Genomic DNA, 16,650 nt, shown 5'->3' on the forward strand with positions numbered 1-16,650 from the left:
TTATTATTATTATTATTATTATTATTATTATTATTATTATTATTATTATTATTATTATTATTATTATTATTATTATTATTATTATTACTATTTTATTATTACCATTAATTATTATTATTAGTTATCACTATTATTGTCACCATTATCATTATCATTATTACCCTAATTCTGCCATCTGATTTTTCAATTTTCGCTTTCAAAAATACAACTCAGATTTCTTTCAAGAAATACCAACATCTGTCCGTAATTCGATCATACAAAAGAAGGAGAAAAAGGAACTTCCAGGAGTAAAGCAATTGAGAATTTTTACCACAGCAGTGACAACTTGGATTGCATAGGAAATGAATCTTTACAATAATAAAACAAATAGAAGTAATCGAGAAGTGAAAGAAATTGGACTAAAATAAATGTAAACATCTAAGAACCTTATAATTCTCTAACATAATTTCCTGGAAAGAGACCCGTTCGATTCTGCATTCTGCCCTGCCACCAACCGGAAGAATCTGAAAATTCAATCATAACCAAGTAAGCAACAGGATGAAAATAATTGCAGCGGCAGTGGTACACTGAGCAAACTAGAAGGAATTCAACAAAAATCACCAGAACAACTTTGTTTGACTAATTCGACAAGTCCAACAATTGAAATTTCATTGTTATACCCAAACCAACACATAAATGTACTCATTACAATGTTACAAGCAACTAATCCGTTCCACATCAACCGATCACCCAATTCAAATCAGTTCATTCTAAAGTAAAACTAACCTTTATTTATAAGCTCAAATTTATCACCAGCAAAAAACGACAATTCGTCTGTATCCTGAGCTTCGTACGGATACAGCGCTTCAACAAGAGGAAGTGGTTTCGGTTTCAGTGGTGGCTTCGGTTTTTCGGAATGTCGTATAGCATTCTGCAAATGATCGCAATATATACCAGTAATTGTAATACCCAGTTATTTCTATGCTGCAAAAAGTTTTTGTGTACATGAGTAATTCCACTATTTCTGTTAATATCCATATTATTGTTTATCATTGGATAGACACGATTTGACGTAGTCATGTGCTGTAGTGACAAAGGTGTTTGATACATTGGGAAAGGCATTTTTCGCCTTTCATAATGTTTCTTCATCATTATCCCTTCATCACTTGGTCCTGAAAATGAAGTTCATTTTATGAAAATCATTCGTTCTACTTCATAGCAACTTATCAAATTTAACAAGTTCAGTGAGTATTTAATAAACTAGCTATGTGGAAATAGACGAGAAAATAGATGGTAATAGAGATAGCTTTCAATATCAGATAAGACAAAAATTTGCAGCTTAATTGATGGTAATACAGAGAGAATTTTTCCAATTCAAATTACCAACTTGTATTAACATATCACACATATTCTACCATATTTTAGAGAGATTTATAAGAAAAGTGAATGACCTAGTAGTTTCAGTGAATTTCAAAAGATTTCAAATTATAAGGTGAATTTCAGGTTATCCCGATATCACCAAACAATAGTAATGCATACTTGCACTATTGGATAACCCACGTCCAATATATACAAATAAAATTTTTCCTTTTGGAAACAATTGAGTTATATCCGATCCATTATCGTTTCTCGAAAATTTAACAGTTCGAGAACCACCACCAAATCGAGTTTTCTTTAAGATAATCTGATGAGACGTATTGAAATCCAAAGATAAAATTCGTCCATCTGCCATATCACGATATCGTTTGCTACAAGAACGATCACATCTAGTAGATAATGATTATGTCTGTTTGACAAGAATGATTAAATCCGTTTGAAAATTTATTACTTATAAGTGACGAACTAATAATTCCTTCAACAACTGATTAAATTCATAAAATTTACTTGATAGCATTTACAAGTTCCGTTTTTAATGGTGTCTCCAGAAGCGAAGTATAAGAATCACGGACATTAAGAATGATAAAATTATCCTGATACGGACTCAGTCCAATATTAGCTATATCATTGTAATCAATTTGTCGTTTCAAAACCTGGAAAGAACAGCAACAAAGGTGATAATTAAGCATTCATCGGATTAATGAAAATGAAATCCATCCGAAAAGCGAGAATAAAACTTTACCTCAATAATCTTCCCTTTATTTAATCCTTTCTTTTCAACTTCTCTTCCAATAAGAACGATCTTGTTCGTTGTTATCAGAAAATCAACTTTTGAGATCGAAAAGAAAAGAAGTCCATAAGAGCAATATTGAAAAAAAAAAATCAATTAAAGATAAGTTCCATTAAAAATCATTTCGTACAACGACCAGTTTCTCACAGTAGTTTTAAAAATGTTCTGATAGATAATAGTTGATAGGTGAACCTCTGGTAGGTGATAATTCAGACCACATTATCACAGCAACTAGTCTATCTCCCAATTACTATTAAGAAAGAAATCCTGATTACGCAAACTTAGAGTATTTTTGATAAAATTATGGCAACAGGAAGTCAATTTTCTTCCATCATTCAGTGAAAAGAAAGCGCAATAAATTAAATTCGAAATGTAACATGGAAATAGGGTAAAACTTGGACTAACTTTAAATCTTCGATCATATTTATTAACTGTAGCAGCAAAAACAATACGTTCCTTCCGACCAGCTAATGCTTGCAATGCTGGATGATATTCGAGACCAATGTAATCACCAACAAAATTACGATTTATAGAATATCGTCGCCTTTCTTTTCTATTGAAGAATAAATTACATGCATCTTCCTGCAATAAATTCATCTTTCCCTCACTGATGATAACGGAAGCAAACATGTTATCAATATCGAACAGAAGCAATCATGCTATCATTGTCAAACACCGGACCCGGTTTTAACAAAACACCCAATGCTTGTTGAAATTTAAAACTGCATCATTTCAGAATTTCAACTAAACATTCCCGGTGTATCATTTTACCATATCACATACACCATGTGAACGGTAAAATATCTTAAACAGAATTTTTAATTCAGAAAAAAAAGATACATTTATTCTATATCAATTCCATCAGTCATACTGACAGGGAAATTTCCATTTATCAATACAATTAATGAAAATGGCATACCAAAATTGTATTGCTATGACTTTGACCGAAATTTTGAATATCTTAAGCATAATGTTCCAAACTTCAATTCTAATCATTTAATGAATCAGTAAAACAGGATCGTGTTGCATTAGACCAAAAACTTAAGAAAACTGGTAAAGATGATCCATTTTCCTTCCTTACTTAACTGATACTTCTGCAGCTAAATTACTTCCTGTATTTGCTAATATTTCCTGTTAATATGGTTAGTGAAAATGATAAGGAAATGTTTTTTTTTCTTCCAAGTTTTGGCCCAGAACATTTAGCCTGTTTACAAGGTGTCAACACGACATACCACAAATAATACTTCCATCAGAAATATTTCCCAAATTAGATCATCAAATAAATCACTAGAAGAAATATTACACGAAAAGCTGACCTTTAATTTGGCATGTCGTTTTCGAGCAGTAAATTTCTTAAACGCTTTTTGAATTACACGTGCGTAACTATCATATTTCCTCTCACGCATTTCTTCCAAAAGAAAAAGCTGTAATGAAGAATAGGTAAAATAAATAAGATAAATAAATAAACATATCCTGGGAATAACAACAGCAGCAACAACAAACCGATTCCGGATTTTTGATGAAAATTTTTGTCCTACCCATTTGATACTGATCTCGATCCATATTGACCATTTGACAAATGATCTAAAATGAATTGTTAAAATGTTAATTAATCATTGCTATATTTATTAACACTATAGAAAAGAACTATCACTGAGGAAGGGAATAAATGATAGGATAATTCAATAATCTCTTATTAATGCATTGGGAATTTTCTTTGTATCAGAAAATAGATGTACTTGACATGTTGTGAATAAACGTGAAGCTCCGTGATTAGAGAAAATATAGGGTATCATAAGTGATACAGTAATTTGCATATAGCATGTTTGATGGTGATTAAGATTTGAAAATCATTTAAATTCTTTTCTGTATGGATAAGTAGGGGTACTATCACCACATAGAATGCTTACCATAAGAGCCATTTACACTAATATATGACACTAACATAAGAGTCATTTACCAATGTGCGCTAACAAAGAGTGGTTTATCGACACGAGCTAACAAAGGCGCTAATCCTTGTAACCAATCGTAAATCTTGAAGGATGTACATAGAAACCCTGCAGATAGCATAAAGATATTCTTCTTCCGTTTCCGTTTCAGATTGATTGGTCTTAGAAACTCAACTTATGACGGCTTTCGTGGAAACACCTTTACGCTTTCATCTGTGTTTCGTAATTCTTTATAATCATGTTACGCTGGCATAGGTTCATTCAGGTAATGAATCAATTACCCAGGTCTAAGGTGAAAATCAACAGAGTCATGCAACTCTGTGTCATGTTGTGCAACTTACTTCCAAGAACATACAAGAATTTTCCAATCTATCATGATAATAAGAGGAAGAGCTACAACAAATTACATTTTCCTTCGTTAAAATGAGCTCATGTCATTGACAATTGATTTAAAAAATTTTAATGATTTTAAATTAAATCAAATAAAGTTAAAAACTCAAGTAAAGTAACTGAATCTTTCCATATATGGCAATCCATAATCGTTGTTTCGAAATTGATTGAAAGTTTTCTGGACTTTCATTGAAATGGGAAGATGAAGGTAAACATTCATGAATAAGAATTAAGAAAGTAAATAATAATAATGATATTCAGACTTATTTCCTGATCTACACTTATCATTAAGTAATATAACAAATATAAATCAAACCTCAACTCCTTCTCGAGCATTACCATGATACTTGGGCCATGTTTTTGGACTAAGAATAGCATAACGATAAAGGAATTTATCGAAAATGCGACGATAGGCAAAACCCGCACGTCGAACTCGAATATTTTCCTTCAAGCCCAAATATTCCACTTGATGTAGTACGCTAGAAAAAGAATTGAAACTTAACCTTAACCTTTAATTTTAACCATTAAATCATTCTAGCCCTACAGTTGATTTCACTGGGAAAGTAATGGTGTGGTTAAAGTTTCACAAACTTTATCCTTAGTTTTGAGGAAAGGATTTGTATGGAGTCGATCATTGCATCAGCTGATATCATATCTATATCTATCACTAAGTTTTTCACTAAGTCAAATCATATCTATCACTAAGTTCAAATGTCCCAAAAATAATGTAAATTATGGCCACTATATTAATGATATAAATTAGTATCACTGACCGTTTCTCATCCCATTCTGATGACCGCTTAGTATCATTTGGCTTAATGCAACGTACATAATGAGGAGCACATTTGCTAAGTGAACAAACAAGATCATTTGCCTGATTCTATAATATTTTTTTTTGATAAAGTTTGTTGGAGCAAAAAGAAAAAAGGGAAAAATTGTGCCTGGAAACAGAATTGTGTTTTTATTTAATTTGAAATTGATTTATTTTCTACCAATTTCATTTTTATTCAATTTAACCTATTCTAAATTTCTGTGACTTTTGCATATTATACCAATTTCATATAAGCTATTGCTTTTCTGTTTTCTTCCATTCTCATTTTTCCTTTCCAGTTTTTCACGCTATTAACTAAATTTGAAATTAAAAATATAAAACAAGCAGGATGGTGAAAATAAAGGTAAATGATAAAACCAACTCTAATTTTAGATGAAAAACTTGTTGGCTTCTTACCATTAAAAGATACTACTTCCGGGAAAAGTTGCTTGAAAAATTGCCTGTAAGAATAATAAAATTTCCTTCACTTATTTTTCCAATTAACAATAATTAAATAGTCATTTGTCATTTTTTATTTTTTCTATTAATTTTGGAATAAAATAAATTATCACAGCTCATTCACCAACTTTTTTTTCATCGTAAATAAAAATTTTATCATTCTTTTTAAAAATTTGATCACTCATCATTTCATCATTAAATAAAGATTTTACCATTCAAAATCTTTTTATCAGGTTTATTTGTATGGAGATATGCTCATCCTCTTTATCTAGTAAACATTTCAAATGTTACCAATGATATTTAAATTAAATTTCGAAATGGAAAAAGATCTAACCGATTACTTTGTTGCATCAATGCAATAAAATCTTTGTAAAGTGTATCACGATTTTTCTCACAAAATCCGTCAACATTGTATAAAACCTAAATTTTAAAAAGATCTAAAATTTTATTTATCTACTTATTAGCTTATTATAATAATTGTAGTGGCAATAATTCATTGACGTTAACTCATTACTTATTTGAGATATAATAAAAGGAGTGCCGATTAAACTTAAAAATTTCCACCACAATTCAAATTATATTTTTTCAAATTTTTCAGATTATAAAATTACACCAAAAAAATTACCATTTTTTGAAATCATTTGTAAACTTAGAAAAAACAGTGATAGAATACGTACGTAAATATTCATTTAAAGTATTAAAACAGGCTTAAAATGAAATTATTATTTGCTATCCAATTAAATCGGTTATACCGCATTAAATTGAAACGATAAGATACTTAGTGTAAGTGGAAACTATTTCATTAAAGTCTATCTCAATTGAAGCTCAAAAATTCAAAAATCAAAAGAATACCAAAGAATACTATATTGTAATTAAATAAATCATAAAAAACAAACAGCTCCAGCATAATGTTTGATAATGAAACATTGTGTGCCACTTTGATAATGCTCATTTTGTGACATATATTTGTTTAATTCAACCAAAAATTGATCATCTGCACCTTCATTTTGTGCATGAATTTGTGAGCATACATCATCCAAAATACACATTATTCCTAAAAGATAGCAATACGATAGGATATAGGTATATAAAAAAAATATATGAATACTACGATAGCAGTAAATAAGTATTCATGTATCGAATTGAAAAAAAAAGGGAAGGAAGGTGGCATTGGAAATTTGCTGGAAAAGAGTTATGAATGTAAAATTCATGTAATGATGCATGAATACTACGACAGCAGTATATAACTGACCATATATTAAAAAAAAGAGAAGGAGAAGATATTAGAAATTTACTGGGAAAAGGTTAAACAACGATGATTTACGCTTTTATGATATAACGATTTAAGATATCAAACTTTATTACTGAAATACCCAAGACAACATGATCAGATTAATGATACCATTATTATTTCAGTAATGAACATTTCTTTAGTAATGAAGTTATTTTTGTTGTCTTATTTGAAAAGTATTTCCAGCAAAATGAATTTCCAATTTTTTTAATTCAAACTTCATTTAATATTTCTCTCGAAGAATGCGGAGTGCAAAATGTAGTTGAATTTTATATGTTTATATATTAGATATTTCAGTAACAAAGAGAAAATAGAATTAGAATACCTGGTGGTTTTCGAGATTCGAATAAATCACAAACAATTTTATTATTGAAATATTCAATTGGTGTCCATTTAATACCTTCGCTAATATATTCTTCTTGTTCCGCCTTCATTGTTAATTCAATAAATATTTGTTGCAATTTTTCGTTTACAAAATTTATGCTAAAAAACTCACCTTTTTTGTGACAAAATAAAGGAAATTAATTGGAAAAAAGGTTTTTTTTTTTAAAAGATGAGTTAAATTTGAAATGAATGGATTTGGCAGGAGGCAAAATTTTTTTTAATTCTATTAATATTCACTATTATATCAACTAATTTAATCGGTCTAAGTTATTAAATCTCGATAAATATATATTGATATGTGATAAATGTGAAGTATTTTATGTAACTTCGGTTTTGCAACATCTCAAATGCTTGGAACACATTTAAGGAATGGAAATGACTAATGAAAATGAATGTTAAGCTACCATTTGTTTATCACTTGATTATATTGCCAGTAATACTTCTGTTTGTCTAAGCATAAATAAATGATGAATGGAGAAACTATTGTACAAATAGTAACAGTAAGTAAAGGAACGATGAGATCAAATAGCAAAGTTTACAAATTTCCATTTTTTAAATTAAAAAGGCTTCAGAAGTTAATAATTGAAAATCAGTGGATCAGAATTTGTCCGAGAATGCAGCGCATCATTTGTCGCATTTGGTGATAGTCGAACATTGCTTTCCTCCTAATCTGTTTATGTCATACTATAAAATTGATTTACCAAAATTGTTCAAAACCATTATTATCGAATATTTCGAATCCGTAAATGTCAAGAATACCAATGGATAATGGTGTTCCAGATGATCGTGAAGTGATCTTCATTCCTTGATTAACACATGCAACTGCAAATACGGAATGATAAAAAAAAAATACAACAGAAAAAATTTCACTTTTTTTTAAATTTTGCAAAATATTTAAACTTGCTTTTAGCATATCTTTTGTTATCGTTTTCATAAAAATCTAGCTGACAAAAATTACTTACTTAAAAATTCAAATAAACGGGTGTAAAGATCTTTGCACCATGCATCACGTGTAAATTCCGCTTGTTCAACATTTAATGTTACATTAATTTGCTCCGTTTGTTTACCCCATTTACTTTCCATTTGTCGAGTTGTCAATTTTTCGCGTATTGCTGATGATTTCAAGCCAAGTAAATATGCTGGGAATTCAAGAACTGAAATACGACTATTAATTACAAGATGTGATGAAGGAAACTTCGGAACACTGAAAACCGAAAATGATTCCAATAATCGATTTGTTTATTTTACCTATTTATTATTGACATTAATTTATTACTTATCTGAGATCTATCGAAATATCAATCAGCAGTTAAAATGATAGTTAATGATAATATCATCTAGTTATGTATCATTCAAACAAACAAACAAAACAAAGAAAAAAAAGGTCTAAAGTTAATATACGGTCATAACTTGAATGTTAAAAACATCTTTGAATTAAATTTCATAGAAGAAAAAAAGAAGAATAACTGGATGGATTATTGAAAATTTTCATTTATATTTTTTGCAAAATTTTTGTAGAACAACACTTACAACGTTCATCGGTGATTGCTGCAAAATTATTACTTTCAACAAATGTGATATTACCAATATGCATAATAGCAGCAACAAGTTGTAAAATTTCCATTTGTTTTGTTGTATCAATACCAATAACATTCATTGCATGCTAGGTAAATAAAGCAGAAAAGTTGAAATAGATTAATAATAACTATAACAATTAGCAAATACAGATATAATTATATTTAAAAATAGGAACATCATTCAAAGGTATAGTTTTCCACTAATAAATGAAATTTTAACATATAAACAAGTAATACTTCGATATTTTGAAATAAAAATACCTATTTAATAATTGAGTGATACTCGAATGATTTTTCGAGGAAAGACTGCTTGAATGTGAAATGTTTACTCGTTTTAAGCAAAGAAGTAAAACATTAAATAATATTAAATCATTAAGTAATATGTGTTGTGAGGAGGAAATATATGAATGAAATTTATATTTAATTGCTGGCTTATTTATTTGGTTGCTTATTCGTTTTGTTTTTTAATTTATTTTTGAAAAGAATTGCTCTCACAATCAGTATTCCTGAAGTTTTATTTTTATCAAATATACTTACAAGTATTTGTTTAAATTCTTTAACATCATCGATTCCGTCAACTGTATAACAACCACTATGATTGAGATAATTGTAATAATCCAATGTTGTGATACCAAGATTAGCTGAAGAAAAAAAATTCTCAAAATCGATAAGGATACACGTCCTATGCGCTTCTACTCATTAAGTGACAGTAAATTAGTAAAATCAATATCCTGTTCATTTTTACAAATAAGACTTTGTATTTCATCTTATAATATTTCTTGCTGAACGACAAAAAATGGCATTATTTTAACTATTATTTCTAAAAGTAAATTGGAAAAAAAAATTACTTTTCAAATTTTCGTCTGCTCCAGCATATAGTTGATAAAATATATGAAAATTACGCTCTCCCCGATTCTGATGCACTACTCGAGATTTCTCAAGTAAAAAATTGGACACCTAAAAGTTATTTTATCAGAGTTAAAGTGTATAGCATGGGATGGAACTTAAGACGCGATAAGTACGTTAAACTTGTAGGAAGCATATAGCTTCAGTAACACTAAGAGAATTATCATGAATATTCAAGTAATGGCAACAAATGAAAACCCGGTAGTTCTAACTAACTATATATTTCATATTTCACAAATGAAGCAAATGAGAAAATGGAAAAGTAAGAGGGACTGACTTTTCCGCCAATTGGTTCACCTCCTCGGCTGAATATAATTTCAACGTATTTACCAAAACGACTAGAATTCCAATTTCTAACAGTGGCACTATTACCAAACGATTCCAGCAATGGATTTGATTGCAAAATTACATCTTTCACATGCTAAAATTTGAAAGGAAATTTTATTAAATGTAAAGTTTAGAAATGTAAAACAATCGATTCTTATTTATTCATAAATCAGGAAATGAAATTTACCGTTTTATTACATTGCTTTATTTTACTAACTGTCCCATTACTTTCTCTTACTTTTTTTTTAAATTTGATTTCTTTTTATTCTTTTCCTTAAAGTCAGAAGTTTAGGGAGCACTTTTTATGACATCTTAAAAAGCTTTGTTTCCGTGATTTCCTGATTCGAAAATATTAATCAATTTATTTTTAATCGATAAATCCGGTAAACACTTTTTAGTTTTCTGCGACCGTATCCACAAATCACCGACCGAATAGGAAACAGTTCACTCATTAACGAAAAAAGTACGATTTAATAGAAAAAAGAATCAAATTAAAAAAGAAAAATCTGGTATAAGATTAAAATTTGATGTTTAGAAATTTTCCAAAACATTGAAGCTAAAAAGAAAATTTTATAAGATTAAAATTTGATGTTTAGAAATTTTCCAAAACATTGAAGCTAAAAAGAAAATTTCCAAAACGCTGAAATTTTAAAACCTGAAGCCTTTGTCCACCACCGGATATTCGGGCAATATAACTCATGATATATTTGGCTTCAACCGTTTTTCCAGCACCACTTTCACCGCTTATTATAACACATTGACTTTCGTTATCTATTATCATATTTCTGAAATATGGTATTAAAATATCAAAATTGTCAGTAATCGTTAAGTATTATAAAACACTTCGTCTCTGAATATCAATTCAAACAATAATCCGAGTAATCGCAGGAAATTTTGGTGATCTTTCAAACCTGATAATAAAAAAGTAAAGAAAAGTGAAGATTGTAACATATTCATTGATCGTATGTGATCGTACGTAATACTAACCATTATTCGTACGTGATACTGCCTAGTATACGTGGTAACTACAATTACTTGATGAAAAAAACATCTAGAAATTTATTCTACTGAGTTCCAATTTTATAACAGACTTCTTTACTTTACAACAGTATAGGGAATGTTGAACAAATGAACCAAAATTAAGTAAAGTAAAATCTGATTTAAAAGCAAAGAAATAATATTATAAATGGATGGCAAACACATAATATTATAAATGTATGGCACTGGAAGCAATTTGAAATTTATAAGTTAAATATTTAAAATTCCACCAATTTAAATCGAAAACTGAAATTTTTACCTAAACATGTTATCAGCAAGAGCATAAATATGTGGTGGATTTTCGTATTGCGCTGCTCCCTGATACAATTCCATTTCTTTATCCGTGAAGTATGGCATATCTTTGAATGGATTAACTGATATAAGTACCGGTCCAATGTATGTCTAAAATTAAAAAATCAAAAAAAAAAATTGCAAAAATTAAGTCCACTACTATTACTACTACTACTAATACTACCATATGCAATAATTTACATCTGAAACTTTAGAACAATTTGTTATCAACTCCATGAAATATTCTCAAATGGCATGATATGTGAGGGAAAAAAAAGTTGTCATAAATTTCAAAAACTGGAAAATTAAATGAAGTTTTAAAAGGATGAAACAATATCATCTTAGAAAATGAACTTATGCATAAATTAACAGAGCATTGCTTTACTCTAGCTACAACATAGTAAGCGTATGCTACGAAAAAAATAGAACAAGTAGATTGACGTAACTATTGCTATTAGTGTATTGTATCACTTACAAAAATAGAATTTGCCATGAAACGTTTTCGTAGATTATCAACGATTGCTTGTTCATTGAGTTTACCAAGTAATACCATATCATCCACACCAATATGTTGAATGTTCACTTTTGATTGCCAATGAAATGCCTAAAAGTAGGAAGAAAAAAGTTTAATAATTATTGAAATTTAGAATATAGCGTAATGAATATTGTAATATATAATATCTCATTCAATGAACAAAGTTTTCCCGTTCCACATTTGTAAAGCTAATAATGTTTTCCTTTAATTACGTGTTATACTTATTGATAAGTATGCAAATTTGAGTTGGTTTATACTTACTGATAAGTATGCAAATTTGAGTTGGTTAGCCAAACATGAAGTTAAAAAAAATGATAAACCATTTATTAGTAAATAAAATGATAAATCATTTATCAGTAAATAACAACAACTACCTCAACGATTTTCTAGCTTATCATCAAACAGTGATAGTAGTAAGAGTGGAGTGAAAATTTTTTCAAATTTCATGTTTTTTTTTCAATTTTTTTCATGAATTATTTTCAATTATTTTCAAACTGTGAGGAAACAGAATTCACATATGGAAAATCATCACAACTGTCATCTACTATTATTTCTCAATTTAAATTAACTAATTAAAACATATGAGCAATGCAATATGCATCACTTAATTACCAATAGATACATTATATCCGCCAAAAATATTTATAATTTATATTTTGTTCAGATTTAAATTCAACAGATGAAAAAAATTCACTAAATTATTTATTGCTGAAATTTAATAAAAATTCATATTTCAATCATCATTCTAATTATAATGAAACATCTCATTTTATAAATAATAACATATTATCAATTATGGATGATAAAATCCCTCATTCTTTTCTAACAACAATAAATGATACTGTAGCTAATTATCAATAAGCTAATTATAATTCGTTAGAAAAATTTATTGCAACAGTAAAACGATTTATACTGAAATGGAAAAAGAGATCAGATAAATTACTATTATTTCATTTCCTTATGCATCAATGATATTTGAGCTTTTATTGTTAATTAATAAAATGGGAACTTATCGATGTTTAATATATCAGTCATAAAATATATAAAATAATTTTAAAAAACACATATATTACCGTACATTTGTTTAGAATTTAATTTATGTAAATAAACGCGCTTGTACTTAGACTGAGATCAGGTTTTCTTTTAATTACAAATTATTGTAAATAAACATTCAAACAACAATCACAAAAAAAGTTATAACTAAATAACCATTTGTAATTTTGGTTCTTAAAATAAATAATTAAAATTGATTTCACTTACAAATTTTCAAATTGGCACCAAAATTACAATTAAATTTTCTTCACTGAAGAAAAAACAACCAAATAGAATGAGAAGTTTTCAAAAAAATTGGAAAATATTTAAAAATTGTGAAAGTTTAAACTTACCATTACTGTATTATCTGTCGATTAAAGTTTATTCCATCGGAAAAACATTAACTTTGACATAAAGTTACTGAAATGAAGAAAGAAAGTGTAAGGAGAAAAAATCTTTAGAAAAAATCTTATGGCGAAAGTATAGAAACTAATGTTATACTCGAAATCCGGAAAACAAGAATAACAGAAATGATGGTTATCCTGTTATTTAGCGTATTGTTTCTTCCGATTATTTCTCCTTCATATATAGTGATATGAATATAACGAGTTTATAAAAACGTATGAAACCACTATCGTTAAGTATTTCATTTTTTCAAATTCCGGATGATTCCTAGCTATATGGCTTTAGATAATTGAGTATAATGGGATGTGTTATAAAGCTTGTCTAAGTTATTAAATAATTTGCATACCGCCAAGGACACTGGAGATAAACAAATGGTGCATAATTAATCCATCATAAAAAGAATGATCTTTTGATCCTGTATGGTTAAGAAATAATCAATACCTACATTTATGCTTTCCAGCCAAGTCCTTCCATTGTCACCAGCCTCTTTTATACTTCGATGTAAACAGTTTGAGAGAAAGAGGAAGACGAAGAAGGCCAACGATGACCTCAATCGATGATAATGACAATGACATATGAAATTTCTTAATGACACTGTGCCAGCAAAGTTAATTGAACCTATTTACAGTATGTGATTTTGCAATATTTTCGATCGATTTTAATGAAATTTAATTTGCTCCGAATTTTTCAAAGATTTACTTCAACACAGACAAATATTTTCCAATAATTGTAATTTGTAGAAATGATATGTAGAATGAATGATTACTTTCCAGTCAACGACAAAGGTCATATGGCAATGATACAATGAGGATTACTGTGCGGGACGGTTAGTTGTAAATGAGTGTAACGGAATGATTAAGCATTTTTTGTGATAGTACACACAGTCTGGTAAGTTAAGGTTAAAGGTTATTTGAATGATTTATTTTAAGGCTACTATGCTAGATGCCTAATTGACAAGAGGTAACAAATTGGATGCAAGATGTAGAATACATGATGATTCATTAAAGTAAAAAAAAAAAAAAGAAACTTTTTGATGCACATTTTCAGTCAGAATTCTTAGAATTTCAAAATCACACTTTGAAATTCAACTAAGTTTTCGGCATTGCAGAAAATATTTCAGGTGAAATTATATCCTAAATAAGTCAACCAATAATAAAATGTTGCATCATTATCCCGATATTCCTTGAAATATTGTATTATTCCCCCGAGATTTACCAATCAATTCACCTGTCGGATAGAGTGTTTCCAGACAAAATAAAACATGTTATATGAAAGGAAGAATGAGGAAAAGAGAAATATGAAAGAGGAGATGATACACTGAATTAAACAAGTTTTAACGATAAATGAAACAAATTGGGGGGGAAAAGAAAAACAACAATGACAACTTTCATTCAAATTGAAATTGAAAATTTCCAAACGATTAGATGGAAAGGGAAAAGAAAGAGAGGAACGAGGGAAATGAAAGCAAATGGATGATTCAAATGGATATTATATCATGGTAATTAAAACTAATTAATAATAGCAATGAGTACCTTTTACTGATAATCGAAATAAAAATATGTATACTGATATATTATTATCACATTTATTAATTTGAATTATATCAACTTTGTTATAATTAATCAATTAGTATTTGGCATGGTTACTACAATTGCGTATTTATTGTAATTGAATACTTGCTACGTTTTACGCTTGACGCAGTTTCACGTTGAAAACAAAAACGTGCTTCACGTAACTACACGTTGAACACGTTCGATACGAGATAATATATTGTCGCAATGCTGCTGTCTATCAAAATTATTTCTTTAATCTCTATCCATTAACTAATTTATGCTATATTAATGGTTAGTTCCATTTCAAATCTTACCAATTAGAATGTCAAATTATATACCAGTTGGTGATTCATAGCTTCAAATATTAAGAGAATTGTATTGTGATTAAACTAAAGATTTGGAATTAATTACTGAATAAACCATGACACATTCAATTCTTTTTTATTAAAAAAGAAAGAAAAATCAAAATTGAAATTAGAACTTTACGAAAATTTGGAATTTGATTTGAAAAATTGCAACTTATTAGAAAAGAAAGAGGAATGAAAGAGGACGAATAGCAGTAACTAATTGTGGCACTGATGACGTGTGGTCGTAGCGTGGCGGTGATGGCGGCGGCAATGGCTGCTAGCTGCTTGTCACGGTTATCGTCATTTAAGAAGGCTAAAAATCAGCTCGAAGCAATGTGAGAACATGGATGACTCATTCCAGAAGCATCTCTATTTAAATATCATTGATGAATAATGATGGAATTGGTAGTAGTATAATAGCAGTAGTAATTTCTGGTTGAATCACAGAAATTATCAATTGATCGATTGACTGATTGATCGATCGATCGATCGATCATTGGCTACTGGTAGGAGAAAGACAGCCAGCAAATTCAAATGAATCCCTAGGTATTTTTGGTAATTTGATAAAAAATCTTTATAAAAATAGAAATTGGTTTCGAATATGCGACATCCTATCGATTGATTTCAAATGCGGGAAGAGACAAAGACAGAGAGAAGCGAGGGTAGGGAGTAGATGAGAGATGATATATTGTTCCTGGAAAAATGCCTGCGAGAATTTCTTCTGAATTTCCCGGTTCCAAATCAAAATCCTTCTAAGATTCCGGTATTATGCATTAAAACTATGTCAATCAAGAAATATTCAACCGGAACAACTGGAATATCAAATATGATCGCCGGTATTTATACATCTTATGCATCCTTTCTTTCCATCCCTCAATGGAATGTGAGAAAGATGAAGGTTAAGTTGAAAAAGTTTTGCATACTTAATTTAAAAATTTAAAAATACAAATGTCATTCCAATCGTATACTGCCCTGCTATTATCACTGTTGACACAATCAATATTACATTATCGTTCTTCATTAGAATATGCGACAAATTACAAAACAAAAAATTTGCAAACTGTCAACTTTTAGTCACAAGTCTATAAATTGTTAAGAAATGAAAAATAAAATAGAAACCTTGCTTACCATCCATCATTATCCAACTGGTTTTTTAGCAAAAAGTTCCAGCCAGTTTTTTTTTTTCCGAGAAATGACAATTATCTATTC

The 16,650-nt window shown here is 29.0% G+C and overlaps 1 protein-coding gene across 1 annotated transcript; it reads right to left on the minus strand.

Annotated features, from left to right (window-relative positions):
- Positions 1–331: 331 nt before the first annotated feature.
- Positions 332–12,122, minus strand: LOAG_06763 (hypothetical protein; the record flags this gene model as incomplete). The annotated part of the gene is made up of 23 exons (XM_003142299.2): positions 332–503; positions 766–910; positions 985–1,151; positions 1,519–1,727; positions 1,864–2,009; positions 2,552–2,728; positions 3,463–3,570; positions 3,650–3,730; positions 4,802–4,964; positions 5,259–5,365; positions 5,679–5,757; positions 6,090–6,175; positions 6,652–6,809; positions 7,372–7,529; positions 8,132–8,252; positions 8,393–8,584; positions 8,961–9,093; positions 9,545–9,648; positions 9,856–9,964; positions 10,191–10,334; positions 10,896–11,025; positions 11,538–11,680; positions 12,045–12,122. 23 exons carry the CDS (start codon positions 12,120–12,122, stop codon positions 427–429), a joined length of 3,015 nt encoding a protein of 1,004 aa, XP_003142347.1. The 3' UTR covers positions 332–426.
- Between the last annotated feature and the right edge of the window lie 4,528 nt (positions 12,123–16,650).

The sequence above is a fragment of the Loa loa genome (assembly GCF_000183805.2).
Source record: "Loa loa unplaced genomic scaffold supercont3.212, whole genome shotgun sequence".
NCBI lineage: Eukaryota > Metazoa > Nematoda > Chromadorea > Rhabditida > Onchocercidae > Loa > Loa loa.